The sequence below is a fragment of the Dysidea avara genome, chromosome 11 (assembly GCF_963678975.1).
Source record: "Dysidea avara chromosome 11, odDysAvar1.4, whole genome shotgun sequence".
NCBI lineage: Eukaryota > Metazoa > Porifera > Demospongiae > Dictyoceratida > Dysideidae > Dysidea > Dysidea avara.
In genome coordinates, this window is record NC_089282.1 from 27376815 (window position 1) to 27393644 (window position 16830).

The window sequence follows — 16830 nt, forward strand, 5'->3', positions numbered from 1 at the left end:
AATGATGAAATAATATTAATTAAAAATGTAGTTGTTCACTACAAGTATTGCCAGTGTATCCATGGTGACAGTCACAATAGTACATAGTGTCTTGTTGACGACACACTCCATGTTGGTTACAAGCCATAGGGTAATATGGTGACCAGTAAGACTTGTATAATCCATCCTCCAACCATGGTTTACCTGTAATACACAATATCACGATGTACTAACACAATGCCCTAATTAATGGACACCATGCCTAAGAGGTCAACTTTAAGATACTATAGTATGTTAGATATACTCTTCAATAAATAATTTTTTGTCGACAAATATTAGACAGTTTATCAAAAACTTAAAATGGTAAAGTTTATTTAATAAATGCTTCCTCACATAATAGATAAGTCACATGGTTTGTTCTGAGACATGTGTCCATTACAAAGAGGTTACTATGGTACTCTTACATCTCCCACTCCAGTGTAACAAATATCCAGTGTCTAGTTGTCTGGTACTGATCTGTTCATTCCATCCTAGTCCTGTAGTAACACATTGAGTAGTGTCCATATATGGTAGTAATACCGTCAATGTTCCACCGATGATCCAGCTGGTCCCAGTGATCATGTGATAACATTAACATCACCGGCTGTGTACCAAATTGCCATAGGGGACGATCAGCATTCTGTGATGAGAGAAAATTCTGTCCCAACCAACCAAAATAATGCACGCACGCACACTACATACATGCTACACACACCCCCACATGCACACACACACTACACACATACTACACTACACACACACATACTACACTACACACACACACTACACTACACACACTACACTACACACACACACACATACTACACACACACACACTACACTACACACACACACACTACACTACACACACACACACTACACACACACACACACACACACATACTACACACACACAGTATGCATATTACCTATGGTATGAACATGATGAACTGAACACCCTGAGGAAACAGACATTCACCCAACCAGATTAGTGGTGATAGTAAAGTTGTCAAGAACAGAGATGTGTCGTTACTGTACTTTATGGCTTTCCTCATGATGAAAACTTGTCAACAATGCGTCAGACATTTGAGTGAAAAGATTCTGAAATATTTCAAGAACTTGTTAACCACACAAAACAGTCAGGCTATGAAAAAGGTGTGTCTTTAATAGCCTGGGGGCAAAAAATGGCTGCAATGATGTTAACGTTAATAAAACACCAACATCACTGCAGCCATTTCTTGGCCATCATCTTTGATTTAACAACCTTTTCACCCTGCCTATGGAAGGCTGCACCCATTTTCACAGTTTGGCTGTTTTGTGTGAAATTATTTCTTTTTGTACTCTATACGGCCTCAAGGACAACTTTAGGGTTTCTTTTTACCACATTTCTTCTTATCTACAGACACAATGATTATTGAAGACAGAATTATGCCTAATAGGGTAATACCCTAATAGGGCACACATTTTTGCTGTGGAATGCCCATATGTGACCCTATTTTGGAAAACCATACATTTTGGCACATTGGTCAAATTTCTGTTTTATTGCTAAAATGAAGCACTGAGTGGTTATCCACCTTGTGTGAAAATTTTGAGATGATACAATGAAGCATTCCAAAGATATGGCTAATTTTATGCTAATACATAACAAACTAACTTTTCAATATCAGTTTTATAGTACTGTATAGTGATCAGGTGGGACAAATGATGACAAATCACTTTGTTGACATAGTTTTCCATTCCTACAATCTAAAATGGATAAAAAGGGATCCTAGATAGTTTAATCATGTGCTCATAGTGCTTTTCTTCAATTAAATCACATGTATTATAGTCTAAAGAGAAGAAAATGTTTGGTTTTATAAATGAACAAATCACCCAATTTGTAAGTTAATTGTTATCCCATGCAATGTGAAACTGCTACATAGTCTGATATAATTGAGTATATCTCCTAGATAAAAGAAGCTATGGGTGTGAAATTTCATAGCAAGAAGGCTTAAAGTGGCACCGAAGTAATCAAATGAAGCCTTACAAGGCTAATGGGACATCATGTTTGTGGCCATGCGCAAAAAAACACGGAAAACCAGTAGAACAAAGCAAAGCGCTTCGAAATATTGAAAGAACCAACTCTATCAGACTGTCAGGCTACTATTGCTGATACAAGTAACGATATTCACGTACTAACTTCATCACCTTGTCAAAACTCTAATAACTTCACGGTGAACAACACCAGCTGTCATCGCGTGATTACTGCTTTACGGAGCGCACCCTGGCCAGTTACACTGTCTCACAATTCGTGAAATAACTCCATATTTATGTACCATAGACCCTCAAAATTTGGCAGAGGCACTGGTGAAGCGTTTCTTTACAGGGCTATGGAAAGATTTTTCGCGATTCGTTGTTGACGGGCGTGATATCACTTGTTGAAAAATGCGGGTTTGCATTTTAACCAATTTCCATGTTGTTATCGTTAAAAGGATTCCATAGAATTTTGTTCTACAAGGTGAGAAACCATAAGAGCCAAGGTGGCTTAGCGCTAAGTTGTTTCTGGGGTGAGTTATTTTTAAATTCAACTTGTAAGTTCAGAGTTTAATAGCCACGAAATTAAAGCGGGTGATTTCACGGAACTTGGCATGCTAAGCTACAACATTACAGAAGCACCCTTTAAACTTGACTACATGGTTCACAAGCGGAGTTCTCCACCACCCTAAAATAGCTAATTAAGTGCGTGGGCTAATTTTAATCGTGACAAATGGGCATTGTACGGCTTCACATAATTACTTCAGCGCCACCTTAATTTAATTGCTTTATCAGAATGTGCAAAAAAATTGATTTAAAAAAAATCTCTGAAATTTTCAATTGAGTTTTTCCACAAATTTTGCTTGTGCCCAAATGTATGGTTTTCTAAAATATGGTCACATATTAGTGGAGCAGTTAAGCAACAAGTTTTGATGAAATCGTTCACTTTATGATAAAAGTACCAAATTTTCTATGGAAGTTGAGTAAGGTATACTAAATCATTTGAAATACGGTACCACATCAAAAACAATGCCTTAGGGGAAATTTGGAAACCTCAACTAGGTTACAAGCTAGCAGGTCGGGAAACCATACAAGTGTATTTTATTTCGCATTAATGTATTTCTAATTCACAGGTGCAATCACCCAATAGAAATAATATGTTGCACTTTTATGGCTTTGTATACCTCGGCCCTTCGTGCTTCTTAACAGGGAAAGCTAATGACCAGGATGGACACCTTTCTTGATCAGCTTTTGGATATGACCATCCCTTGCTTGTAACTGTCTATGTAGATACAAAATTTCAGTATTTACTATTGTACATTTTATGGCTTCTCCAATACATTTTCTATGTAATTTTAATGCCACCATATCTGATGAAATACCCGTATTGTCTTGAATTACAGCCCAGGTATTCATTTCTTTCAAGTTACCCCGGCTACTAAACGAGACCGGTGACTATATGAGACCAGCGTTTATATACCTGATCAGCATTCACGAGTCAACTTCATACCTTAGTGTTGTGCTCTCCTGGACTCTCCTTGATGTTTCCCTCAGCATATTTCACAGATTCAAGCTTAAAAGGAACTCTATAAAACGTTCTTCACTTCATCGTTTATAACACTGCCCGCACTAGACGTGACTGCACTAGACGTGACTGCACTAGACGTGACTGCACTAGACGTTTATTTGGAGACCAGGCATTTATTCGAAGCCTGACATTTATTTTTGTTATGATGCTGTATACCCCTGGACCAGGCATTTTTACGAGACTGGCCATAATTCGAGGCAATACAGTAGTATGAATAAGTAAATATTGTACCACGTTTGGTGCTTGTATCAAAAAGTGAATGATTTTTTTTTTTTGGCTAGCCGTTCTACTATATAGAATGTTCTACGAACTTTGGCAGATATAAAATTACATGTTTTAAATACATTGAATTACATGCTTGTGTTTTATAGCTATTTTTGCAAAGTGTGCAAAAAGAATAATCAAGGCCCCTCATAGACTCTTTAACAAGAAGAAAGACCCAACAAAACTTTGGCCACCATATCTCACAAATGGCTGGAGCGAATTTAATCAAATTTACTGTATGGATTATTTTATAGCTATTTCAAAATGGTGTGCTTTGGAGACGGGACCATGCAGTTATGTAGGCGTGAAAATCACATTTTTCTTTCTTCCTGTCAATATACACACGGTGTGAAGCAGGGACAGATCTAGGATTTCCCAAGGGGATGTTAAGCTTGGGGCATCTATAGTAGTGACTAAAAATGTGGCAACTGGTTGATACAACTAGTAGTGTAGTGTGAGGAACACACTGAGCATCAGGAACATGCTTTATCTAGGGGTTCTGGGGACATCCCCTCACAACAAATTCAGCTTTCTAAGATTGAATTTGGAAATAATATTGTTATTGAATAAGTACTGTTAGCCATTTCAACTAAGTGAAATCATTAATTTCTACCAGTGGTAACTAGCTTTCATATACAGGGAACAGCATATATGCTGCAGTATGGTTTGAGGTCAAAGTTGAGTTTTGATGATGAATGTTCCATTAGAGTAGTCTATGATGTTTAGCAGTTTTTTTACCCTATGCCACTATAGTGGCTCACATGATTGTATACAAACTACTGTAGTATCTGCATACTTCAATGTTTGAACATGGGATAATGTTTAATGGAATCCTTGATGATTAAGCTTTTGATTGATATACAAGTTTTAGTAATTGGGTGAAGGGGAAGGTAGTAAAAGCCGTTGATATCAAGAGGATTGATGAGCATAATACTCCTTTGAAACATTGACTCCCATATTTTCTGTGTACTTTAGTGCACAGACTTGAAATATAGTTTATCGAATTTGCTATGTCATGCCCAGTAAGATAGCAGCTAGTTCTTTTTATAGCCCATCTGTTGCAAAGTTATGGATGCTTTTCTACAACTGTGTAAACTTGTCATGGCAAAAAATTCCAAGCCTGCTCAGGTCTCCAGATGAGGGTGATAGTTGTTGAAGAGGTTCACTAACGAATTGAGATTGATTCTATCTAAGAAACTTGTAACAAAGGTGAGCGATTCAGGGCTGAAACTAAAAACTGGAAATGTGTTTTAAGATTTTCTCAGAGGCCAAAAGGTAATTTATACTCCTTTGATCCCCTCTTGTTGATTCCTAGAAGAGATTAGCTCTTCTCTTCTTATGTATTCATTGCCCATATATGGTTTAGATGCAACTGTAAGTGTACAGTAGCTTCAACTATCTTTGGGAGGATAGGGGGGCTTCACCCTCTACGCACCCCCTAAATCCACTCCTTGGTGTGAGGTGATAACTTTTTTGGCCACATGGCACACACTTTGAATCTCTTGATTAATGTTACTGACTGCTCAACTTGTATGTAATCACAACATTTCATAATAATATTGGGGGTATGGCACCATTAGGAGCACAACAAGTACTGCCTTATGTGAGATATACTCTAATAGAGCAGTCATTACGGTTCTTTATACAAGTGACTAACCGAACAGGAAATTCCTTAACCACAGACAACAGTATCCTCACATGTGGTTTACTAGCAACAGTTGTTGTTAAGCCTTTTGTGTTTTAATTTGTAAGTTCAGTTTTGAACATTCGAGTGACTGTTACAAGTCTCTTAAAACAGCCATCATACAGACTCTATGGTAAACACATGCTAACTAGTAATTCTTCCACCAATAGTATATAATAGTAACCAACAGTGTCAAACTGCGTATTATCCTGTAAATAATGATTGTGTGAATTAACACGGATATTTCAGTAACTGTTTGTTTACACGGAAGTATAATTTGAAATGCGTACTTATCAACACTTTGTGTTATTTAACTAAGTATCCACAATTTTTCGACTCAAGGTAGTTTCAACTCGCTTTTTAAAACAGTGGAACAAATGAGCACGAGCAAGTGTGTTGCCACACCTTCAGACACCACTTGGGTTGTAAGAACTCTAACAAAAGCCGTTTCCTTTTAATGCTATTATGTTTTCACTTGGTTTAGTAGCCGAATTAGGCTAAATACAGCAACCAGTAATGGCAATGTAAATGAACAAATACTAAAATATCCGTGTTACTTTATGCAATCATTAATCACAGGATAATACACTCTATTATATACTCTTGTTAGACTACTTGTTAACAACCTCCACTCTACTATACCTGTTTCATCCAGTAGAGAGCCTCATCCACGTAGTTCCCTTTAGCCCACAACTCCAGATTGATGGCAAACACTCCAGCATTAAATGAAGCATCATCATCCTTGAACTTGTATCCATACCTGCGTGGTCACCATGACAACTATTACGGGCTATAAAATAATAGTAAAACTGATATCCAATCGACAATGATGTCACATCACAGGACTAAAGTCATAGTGTTTGTTGTGTCAGAAATTTTATTACTTCTCCAACTAGTTTGACACCTTCCACAAGTTTTCACTCTGATTTACGGTGGTTGATTTACTGTGGTTGATTTACTGTAGTTGATTTACTGTGGTTGATTTACTGTGGTTGATTTACAATAGATTATGTTTAAGGGTGCTCTGTACAGTCCACTTATATGGCTTCCATGAAATTTAATTTGTTCTATAACTTACGAATGGTTTTAGCAAGTGTTCTGTACTTTTTTACTGGATATAAGCTAACACTAGTACACAGTTTAGTCCAAACCCAACTGCTAAATTTGCTTTACAACATGAGTTACAGTTTTTCCCTTTATACTAGAACTAGTCCTACAGTTTACACACAAGAGCCTTGATACTTTTATGATACACTATGCTAAACAGCACAAACCACTGTGCGTTTTTATTTTTGTCTTTTAGCTTCTCATTCATCACATATTTATCTTTTGGGTTGACACTCCCAGAAATCCTTTTCTTTACTTCCATGTTGTTCATCACCTGAACTTGCTATTTAAAAATGGCAAACGCTCTTCTTTGGCAAAATTACTAAAGTAGCTTGTATGAAAATTTCATGTCCATTGGATTAAAAATGATGGAGTAGTTCTAATTTAAGTGAGAGGGTGTAGAATAGCAAGATGCGTACGCTTGTTGCTATGGGATACCTAATTTATGGGTACTAAAATGTGTCAACATGTCACAGACTAATTAAGTGACCAAAATATTTATTTTAGTGCAAAACAGACTATGTCTTGGGAAGCTTTGTACGAACTGTACAGAGCACCCCTTAATCTTATTCACGATAGGTGATTTAGGTATCTAGATAATTTTGTTATGGAACCTCTAAATAATGGACACTGTTGGGGCCCATATGTGTGACCAAATATTGGAAAATCAACCATATGGGCGCATTTGACACTTACTGTATAGCCGAAAATTTTCGAGGGATGAAACTTTCGCAAATTTCGTGAGTGATGATAGCTTCGTGAAAACATAATCGTGAAATCATTTCAGTGTATACACATAGCTATTACCCACTTTTGTGAATTAAAAAACGTGAAAATCGTATTTTGCATAGTTTTGTAAAAATTTCATCCTTCGAAAATTTCCCACTATACAGTAAAATATTTAATGACCAAATAACAAGCTTTGTAGTGCAAATCTACTTGTCAATGATTGTAAGCCATTCTCAATACCTTAAATTACTAGAAAACTCTAGAAATATTTTTATAACTGTGCTCTGCTCATAATAGTAACCCACTAAACATGAAAATTCTAATTATTTCACGCACACCCATATGGGTGATTTTCCAAAATTTGGTCGAGGTGTAAACTAGATTACACAAGACACGTGGCCGGCCAGCTAACTAGCCAGTTACTACACACACAATAGGATAAGAGAGAAAGAATATACAGCTAATTCTCCTAGTTCACATACTTATTTTATTTCTGCTTGAAATGTTCTACAACAGTCCTCTTAAAATATGATATTCTAATAAATTGGTGTGGGTCATGTGATCTCTTTCAAATGAACTATTGCAGTTACTTGCACCCAGCCGTGTGCTATTATTAGTGAATTAGTATTTGTATCTTAAGTAGTGTGGACTGTGGAGGATCGCCTTTGAGGAACTGCAATTTGGAACTATAGCAGGGGTACTCGTAGGTTGACCGTTAGCCATTATAAAGAGGTGTCCATTGTACAGAGGTTACTGGACAATGGCATCGAGTCCATAATTAGGAGGTATCCATTACAGGGAGTATATCAAGTGAGTGTATCAGTAATATTTAGTGTTAGACACATTGGTTGGTTGATATAGAAACTATAGTGGTTTACCCACTAAGATATTGCCCAAATAAAAAGGATTTGGTTGGCCAAGTGTCAGAAAATGGTCACTTATTTTTAGCACTGACATGTGAACTAGAAGTGTTCTCAATTTCACCAGTGTCAATAGTACGTGTTCCATATTGATATTTGGACATGACTGGCTGCATGGTAATCTGGTACTTATTAAATGAGGTTTATATGTCATTGTCTTTGTGGTAAGTTATAGAACTTTGTGTGGGCGAGATCAAAGGAAAAAGCGAACTTTAAATTTCATAAAGTACACTCTCAGCCGGCCAACAGCTTCATCGACCACAAAGAGTACTTTATTGCACTGCAAAGAGTGCTTTATTCATTCAATAAAGCACTCTTTGTGGGCAATAAAGCACTCTTTGTGGGCAATAAAGCACAGTTGCCCACATGCTCTAGTGCAGGCTAATAGCCAGCGGGGTTCACGCCAGTACGACTAATCACCCAAGCCGATGAAGGCTAATATAGCCTCGCCGCGCTGAGTGATCAATCACCCCAGCCAATACAAATTCTACCACTGGATTGCTTTTATAGACATACCTAAATGCTTTGATGATGGGTGGGAGAAGGTAACGTTGCTGTTACGATTGTTAATGTAAACGGACAAGTCCTGGAGATATCACAGAAATATTTCACCATGTGACTCACATTAAAATCGATTGTGGGTTACGAGCAAAACCTGCCAAAATACACGATGAATGTCTATCATGCCAAACTATGGTGAAATACGTGTGAGTTACTTTGTTAAACTAGTTTGTGTGCATTCAGGCTGCTAATAACTCGTGCAACGCGTGTTAATTACGAGTCCTAGTGCATGGTGAAGCTACACGACTAGAAAGTTCCATAAATCATTTAAAGCATAGCCTTGCTCGTGCTATATGAAAAATAAAGTACTCGGCGCTTGGCCTCAATGCTAATAAAGCACTCGGCTTCGCCTCGTGCTTTATTAGCATCTAGGCCGTGCACCTCATATTTTATTTTTCATTAGCACTCGCGGCTATGCTTTAAGTATATGGAAATGAGTGCTTAATGAATTGACTGACATTACAATTCCAGACACACTACACACAAACACAACACACCAGGGATGGAGAAATGGGGGGGGGGGCAGAGGGAGCAACTGCCCCCCCCCACCCCACTTTCAACAGCGGAGGGGCAGTGCCCCCTCACTTTTTTCAATGCCCAGTTGCCAAAGTAAAGCAACTATTGTAGTCATTACTCTGGGATTTGTGATAAAAGTTATGCAAGAATTGAGTACTGCATGAATCAGTGCTGGGAGTGCACAAGATCAATATACTCTAATAGAGCAGTCACCTAACTACTCTAATAGAATATTTGGCGAAGTCATAAGTTGATCCTACTATACAATTAATTCAATATGTCTTCATTAACACATATATCTATACGTAATCAAGAGCATGAATGCCTTCAATTACTGGTGCATCAATTGTACAGTATCTAATGATAGTCATTGCCATATTCAAGTACACGCACCACTGAAAATACTCGCAGATTCAATCTCAAAACATTCAAATCTCAAATTTTTCACTGGGAGCATGCCCCCAGACCATCCTAGTATTGAAATACTTTGCACGCTAGTGTGCTCTGTGCACTACGATACAGTTAATGATTTTAAAATGCTTTGTAACTTACAGACACCCCACATGACTTGCCCCCTGACTTTTGAGTGCTGTTCTCTGCCCCTGTACTACACTATACACACATACACACAGTACACAACACACACACACACTACACTGCGCACGCACGCACGCACACACACACACACCTCTGCTCAAACAACCCCTTCACTGTGTCACTAAACATGTTCCCATATGATGGACTGGATCTAAAGAAACACAATCACACCCACCTCACATGCTGCCCCGCCCCTAACCTCTGTACCACTTGTATCAACTTGTCACTCTTCATCACCTGTTGCCATAGTAATGCTACATCCTCTCGTACAATGACATCAACATCCAGATATACAGCACGTGTCAGGGACGGGAATAACCTACTAGTTGTATTATGTGATCACTACTAGAAGGGGAACTTACCGGTGGAAAAAGAAACGAGCAAAGTTAGCTTGACTTGCAAGATTACCAACTAGCTTGACATTTGAATGTACCTTCACCTGACCATCTAGCCAATCAGAATTCAGCTCCTTAACCTCTACTTGTCCTGGCAACAAGAGGGCGTGGCATTGGAGGTAGGATTCAAGCAGTAGGCGTGGCTGCCTGGCAAGCACAATATGGAAGTGTAGTTGATCTGGATTAGTGCAGTGTTGGAGTATTGAGTTCATCGTAGCTAGTAGACCTGTGGACATCATAAATGTCTTGGATTACACCATGAAATTCCTATATCACTAAATGACACCATCCACAACATTATTAGGAACTGAGTGTTAAGTGACTGGAAACATTCCAGTGTAATTACAATGAGCCTCAAGGGTACATGATTTGGTATGATCAATATCATTTCAGTCTCAAGGAATAGTATGTACAAGTTGAGCTGGATCCTGAAAAACAGCTAAAAATTAAAAGTGACTTTTCTTTCAAGATAGTTAACATTTTAGCCAACCAGATGATACAGTAAGTGGTGACAGCAAAGAAGACATGTATGGTTTGGCTCCATCACAAGTTAGGGAAGGGCTGTAATGGACACTACAGCTTCCCTATACAAAATGTATAGTGAAAATTTGGATTGACTATAAAGAATGTGTCAGAAATGTGAACAAAGAGTTTGAAATATTTTAGCAGGTCAAGCAGTTCTACAAGTGAACCAAATTTCAAAATTCTGCATCCATGAGTTATCATACAGTACAATAGTACTGTATAGTAGGGACCAGAAAAGAGTAGGCGTGGCCCATAAAAAAACAGCCTCAATTTCCCCTAATGACGATTTGGGTTGGTGAAACTAAGCCCAAACAAGCTTTCAGATTGAGCCGAAATGCTTTTGACAAGTTGCTTAAAAATAATTTATTTATCAGAATTTTCTACTGACTGACTGAGTAATGCACCTATCAATGTCACGCCCCACCTACCCCAGGTCAAGCAGTGGAAGGGGATTTGTAGGGGATTTGTCATCCAAACTCGTCCCCAGGGTAGGGGCATTTGCAACACAAATAGCCATACTTGGCCATATTGTTAGTGATTCCCGGGATAAATAATACAAATTAGTAGGGGATTTGTAACTTGAAACTACCAGGGGTGGGAAATTTGTCATCTAGCATTTGCAAATCCCCATCAATCCCCACCTCTGCCCGACCTGGGGTAGGTGGGGCTTGACATTGATAGGTGCACAACGGACTGATGCCTTCAGACAAGCATAACTCGATAATGGCTAAGGCTACAGGCTTAAAATTTTCACTGTTCAACGTTGCTTCGGCCCGACAGGTGCCATTTGGTATACCGTAGTACATACAATGCTTTTTTCATGGACTTAACAGTGTCCTCCTTTGTGTCCCATTCATCTTTGCTGACAGCGAAGTGTCAATTTGGAAATAACACATGATGGCTTCCCTTCATAACGGAAATTGTCTGTATTTGTCATAGTGGCATATTTTGATAGTAGGGGTGCTTTTCAAACAGTCCTTGATTTATACTGCTGTGTAACAGGTTGGACATAGCCAACAATGAAGTGTAATGGATACTTCACTTTTCAGACAATAATTGATATAACTGGGGTACACGGCACTATTTCTTTCTTTCGGTATACATGGATTGCAGAGGTGCTTTTCAAACAATTCTTGATTCGAAAAGCTGCGTAACGGGTTGAACATAACTTGCAACGAAGCGTAATGGATACTTCACTTTTCAGATGATAATTGGGGCGCGTGGTGCCATTTCAGATGCGGTATGTGTGGGTTCACCAGTCATAATAATTATTTACAAAAAAAAGTTAACAAACAGGTACACAGAAAAATTTGGAATTTCAACTAGAGTAGGGACCATAGCACATTGATAAAAAGTACGGAAACAAGTTGGAGTAGTGCACGATATTAAATCACAGTAAAACAATAAGAAGTGTTATATCCCTACTGTACTCAAGATACCATAATGGAAATGCACAGTAGGGATATAACACTTCTTATCGTTTTAACTTCTCCAGCTTGTTTCACTACTTTTTATCGATGAGTTATAGTCCCTACTCTAGTTGAAAATTCCAATTTTTCTGTGTACTTGCTAAATGTTTTGAGGATCCAACTCAACACACACATACTATAGTCCCTACTCTTGTGAATCCTCACAACAACAGTACACAATCCACACTCCTCCTTAATGTGGCCATTTCTTGGTCTTCACAGCTTGGAAATGATCAACCATACATGAGACCAACACATGAAACAAATATAGTACAAGTTCTCCCCAGCACGTGCTGAATAACCTACTAACATTTCTACTAGACCTTAAAGATAAGGATGAGCTAGTAGTGACTGATGGAAGATGTGTATGAATTGGTCCAGTTATTTTACAACCTAACATCAGTTTGGAGCACTCCCTCCCTCTGATCACATCAAACAGAGGAAGCAATCTGGTATCCTAGTAAAGTACGGCCGTAACTGTTTATTAGTGACTTAACTGTATAACTGGTCTTGACTGTTTCATTAGGGTTAGGGGTGAGACTAATGATCCACTGAAATTCACTTGTGGTTTTTATTATGGAATACACAAAATAATTCAACTATTGTTACTATAACAAGCCAGAGTCTACACATTGTAAAATACTATTAGAACACAGTTTGTAATGGGGAAGGTTGTAAAGTCTACTGTGTGGGTGGCAATACTCATGTAACATCCCAACATTACTGAAGATTACTGAAGTGAAGTTGTAGTGCTTCATTCTATCAAAGCTCATATTTCATTATACCATATATAGTAACATAACCATAAATAGTAACCAAGGGCGTAACCAGAAATTTTAAATAGGTGAGGCAGACTGCAGGGGCAGATCTAGGATTTTGCTAAGGGTAGTAGAAGTGACCACACAGTGTGCGAAGCACACTTTGCGAAATGCAAAGCATTTTGCCTTCTAGGGGGGTCTGGGGGCATGCTCCCCCAGGAAATTTTTAAAAATTAGGTGTTTCAAGTTTGAATCTGGAGGCAATTTTAGTCATACTATGGTAATAATTATTGCAAAGAATGTGCACTGGAAAATTAATACAATTATTATGTACAATAGCTGAATGTACAATAGCTTATATACCTTCTGTAACCCCCTTGGAGTTTTGAACTGTCAAAGAAGCACTTGGTTAAAGCTCAGGTGTTGACTCAGGCTGAGAAGAATGAGCAGCAGACCCTACAAGCATAAAGGGCATTACTTAATCTATAAGGCAAAGCTATTCTCTAGATTAGTTAGTTATTACTAGCCTATTATATGCAAACTAGCATTGGTGTGGTTATAATAGAATACTTTGGAATTGATTATAATAAAATTAATACCTAGAATTAACTAAACTCAACCCATAAATGTAGGATAGTCTTTTGGTGCTTCTTTTTTGGTTGTTGTGACCATAGGCGTAGCAAGATATTTTTAGATAGGGGGCCAGCTCTAGTTTAGTGTTAAAGAGCCAAAAAAAAAGTCAAAACCTACTAAGAATGGCTGCCCTCCACTAAATAATAATTTGTATCACTGATAAAGTACATAAAAATCCTTATTCACAACTTCATAGTTTGCCACACTGCTTCTCTGAATACTGCGACTACTTTATTAGAGTAAGTGACTGCTCTATTAGAGTATCTCGACCTTTTTGAATTTACAATCATAAAATCACAAGGGGGCTCCAGCTCCCCTTTTCCACCGGGTTGCTACGCCTATGGTTGTGACTCAATGTGGTCCTCACTCTGATCATCCATTTTTAGTAACAAAAAAAAAGAATTGCCTAACCATTCAAAAAATTCTAATAAGTGCCAACTGTTGTTTGTAACGAAGCAGTACCGAGGGTAATCTGCTATGGATGGATTGGTACTAATTTCCATGGTAAGTTGCACTAAATAACATAAATTGTTGTAACATTAAGTTTCAAGTATCAAAAAGTCCACTACTAGCTTCTCACTTCAATTACTAATATTTGGTGAGGCAGCTGCCTCACCTGCCTACATGGTAGGTACGCCCCTGGTAACATGTTCACAAAGTTGGATTAGCAGTCTTTTCTAAGTCACTCCTCGACATCCCCGTGGTTATGACTTAAAGTCTCTGATGAGAGTGGTACCATCACAACTGCCGTAGTGACAAGGATTAGTGTTTACATGTTTGAAACAGCCAAGAAACAAACACTTGCTCACTGTATTTACACCTCCTTTAATGGGAACCTTCATCATCACTTGTAGGTTTGCTGTAGTACAAGTTCCTGCTGCTGTATTTGGTGGATCACATGATGAGCATATCCCACTACCCATTGTATAAGTATTGTGTAATATACTTCATATATATACAATGATGACAAATACACTTCACTTCATTGCTAAAATTCCAATGTACCGTTCCAGATTTACGACCGTTTATGGTCATAGTATATGACCATAATCTGGTGCTTTATTAGAATGGTACATGTGTAAATCAGTAGTCATGGTTACGCTGGTGTTTGAAGAGTCTTTTATCAACTTCACACATTCTAAGTAAGTAAATAATTTGCGAGCTAATTCATCTTTATTGAAGCAAAGATCCTGAACAGGAAAGCTTGTCATCTGATGGCCAGGGTAGCTCATTTATACCTGCGCATGAGAGCTTGCAAGATGTTGAAAGATGCCTTCAGCATGAGCAACTGAATTTCTTGTCACAGTAATAACAACAACTGTAGTGTCTCCTTTCTTGTTATTAGTTAGCTGAAATGTTGTTTACTATAATTATTCTAATAATTGCTCACTTTATTCTTAGCTCTTCACCCAACACATCCATTGGATAATAGCAATTATTAAATCTTCCTCGTAATGAAACACTGACAGGTAGCTTACTGCTGTAACCAACTGAACACATTACAGCTGCATGGTGGCATGGGCTGGCTATAATACATCACTGACTCTCAGATCAAGGGTAGATGTACTAATGTGCTGTCCACACTAGCTACTCGGTGCCTCACGACTTTACCTGCATGGTGGCATTGGCTGGCTATAATACATCACTGACTCTCACTTTGCTTTGATCAAGTGTAGTAGACATGATCTACAAAGCCTAGTACTAATGTGCTGTTCACGCTAGCTACTCGGTGCCTCACGGCTTTACCTTCAATTGTCACTAGCTAAATCCATAAATCTGGAATGGTGCGTGGGTGTTTTAGCGGTGTTTTAGCGATGAAGCGAGTGTACCTAAAGTGTGGAGTGTTTTCTCAATATTAATATATCAAGTATATTACAGCACCGGCTGACACAATACTTATTAAACATCTCCAATGAGTAGTAGGATATGCTCATCACATGATCCATTGATCCATGATCCACCAAACACAGCAACCCACTGTGTTAGGGGACTAACTGTACACTTCTGTATACCTCACATGTTCCATTCTAGGATATGTTAGGATGCAATGCAATTGACAAGGATAACAATTTTGTAACTTTTACCATTACAGTGAAACTTTTAAACTACCTTGACTTTTACAAGTAATAACGGTTACTATAGTGATATGGTTACTATAGTGATATGGCTACTACCGTAATTATTAGCACCATAACGTCATTAATAGATCACACGACATTCATTTTCTCCACATTGGCATGACCCACATCACAATGAAGTATATAACATGTAAGACATACAATAACCATGAATACTTCTTCCTCTAGATGACTACTCACCTTGAAAGTGGTCATGATCAACAGATAATATGATGTGTATAGTAGAGGGTGCGAAGGGGAAGGGGTTAGTGGTGATCACATGACCCATAGTAACATCATCAGTGATCACATGATCCACATTAGTGATCACATGATCAGGAATACATTCATCATGTGAGCTTGTCATCTTGTAGCCTTGATCACATGAGCAGCTGTAATTGCCTGGGGAATGTCGCCAACACTGGGAGTGTAGAGGACATACTTCTTCACTGAGACTGCAGTAGTCGTAATCTATACAGTGGCACCATAACAACAGTTGCTATAGTAACCTGATATGGGGTAAGCACTTGTGCATAATTGTTATGTACATAAGGAAAATTTCATATTTGAGCAGAGAAACAAAAACAATGAAACAAGTGAGCTCATCTACACACACCACTTCAGTTGTAACATATACAGCCACGGCTGAAAATATAGTTGCACGTGTAGATGACTTGTTTAACTGCTTTCTATTTCTATGATCCCTACTTAAATGTAAATTTTCCTTATACTTGTTTGTTTACTCTAGTAAACCATCTCATACTGCATCAAAGGAGGTTAGGATTAGGAATGGTCAGTCAAATATGCAACTGAAGGTGCACCCCAACTATTACTACTAAAGGGCAATGTGCTTCTTTTTTTTTCCGGCTGTGTTCCACTTGTTATATGTTGTTAGTAATAAAGAACAGTACAAGAAGTACCTCTGCGATCAATCCA

The 16830-nt window shown here is 38.2% G+C and overlaps 1 protein-coding gene across 4 annotated transcripts in view; it reads right to left on the minus strand.

Moving 5' to 3' along the window:
• LOC136239564 (uncharacterized) overlaps positions 1-16830 on the minus strand; it is a 21575-nt gene continuing 4745 nt past the window's right edge. For 2 of the 4 annotated variants that reach the window (XM_066030314.1, XM_066030315.1), the window contains exons 15-22: positions 16096-16365; positions 10360-10618; positions 10197-10316; positions 10089-10148; positions 6210-6327; positions 559-658; positions 444-515; positions 1-183 (exon numbers count right to left, since the gene is read on the minus strand). In XM_066030314.1, the coding sequence (XP_065886386.1) occupies positions 20-183; positions 444-515; positions 559-658; positions 6210-6327; positions 10089-10148; positions 10197-10316; positions 10360-10618; positions 16096-16365 (1163 nt within the window). In that variant the 3' untranslated portion in view covers positions 1-19. Of the gene's footprint in view, positions 184-443; positions 516-558; positions 659-5540; positions 5696-6209; positions 6358-10088; positions 10149-10196; positions 10317-10359; positions 10619-16095; positions 16366-16830 lie in introns of those variants that run through there. The other 2 variants (XR_010693518.1, XM_066030316.1) reach the window with 2 other exon arrangements.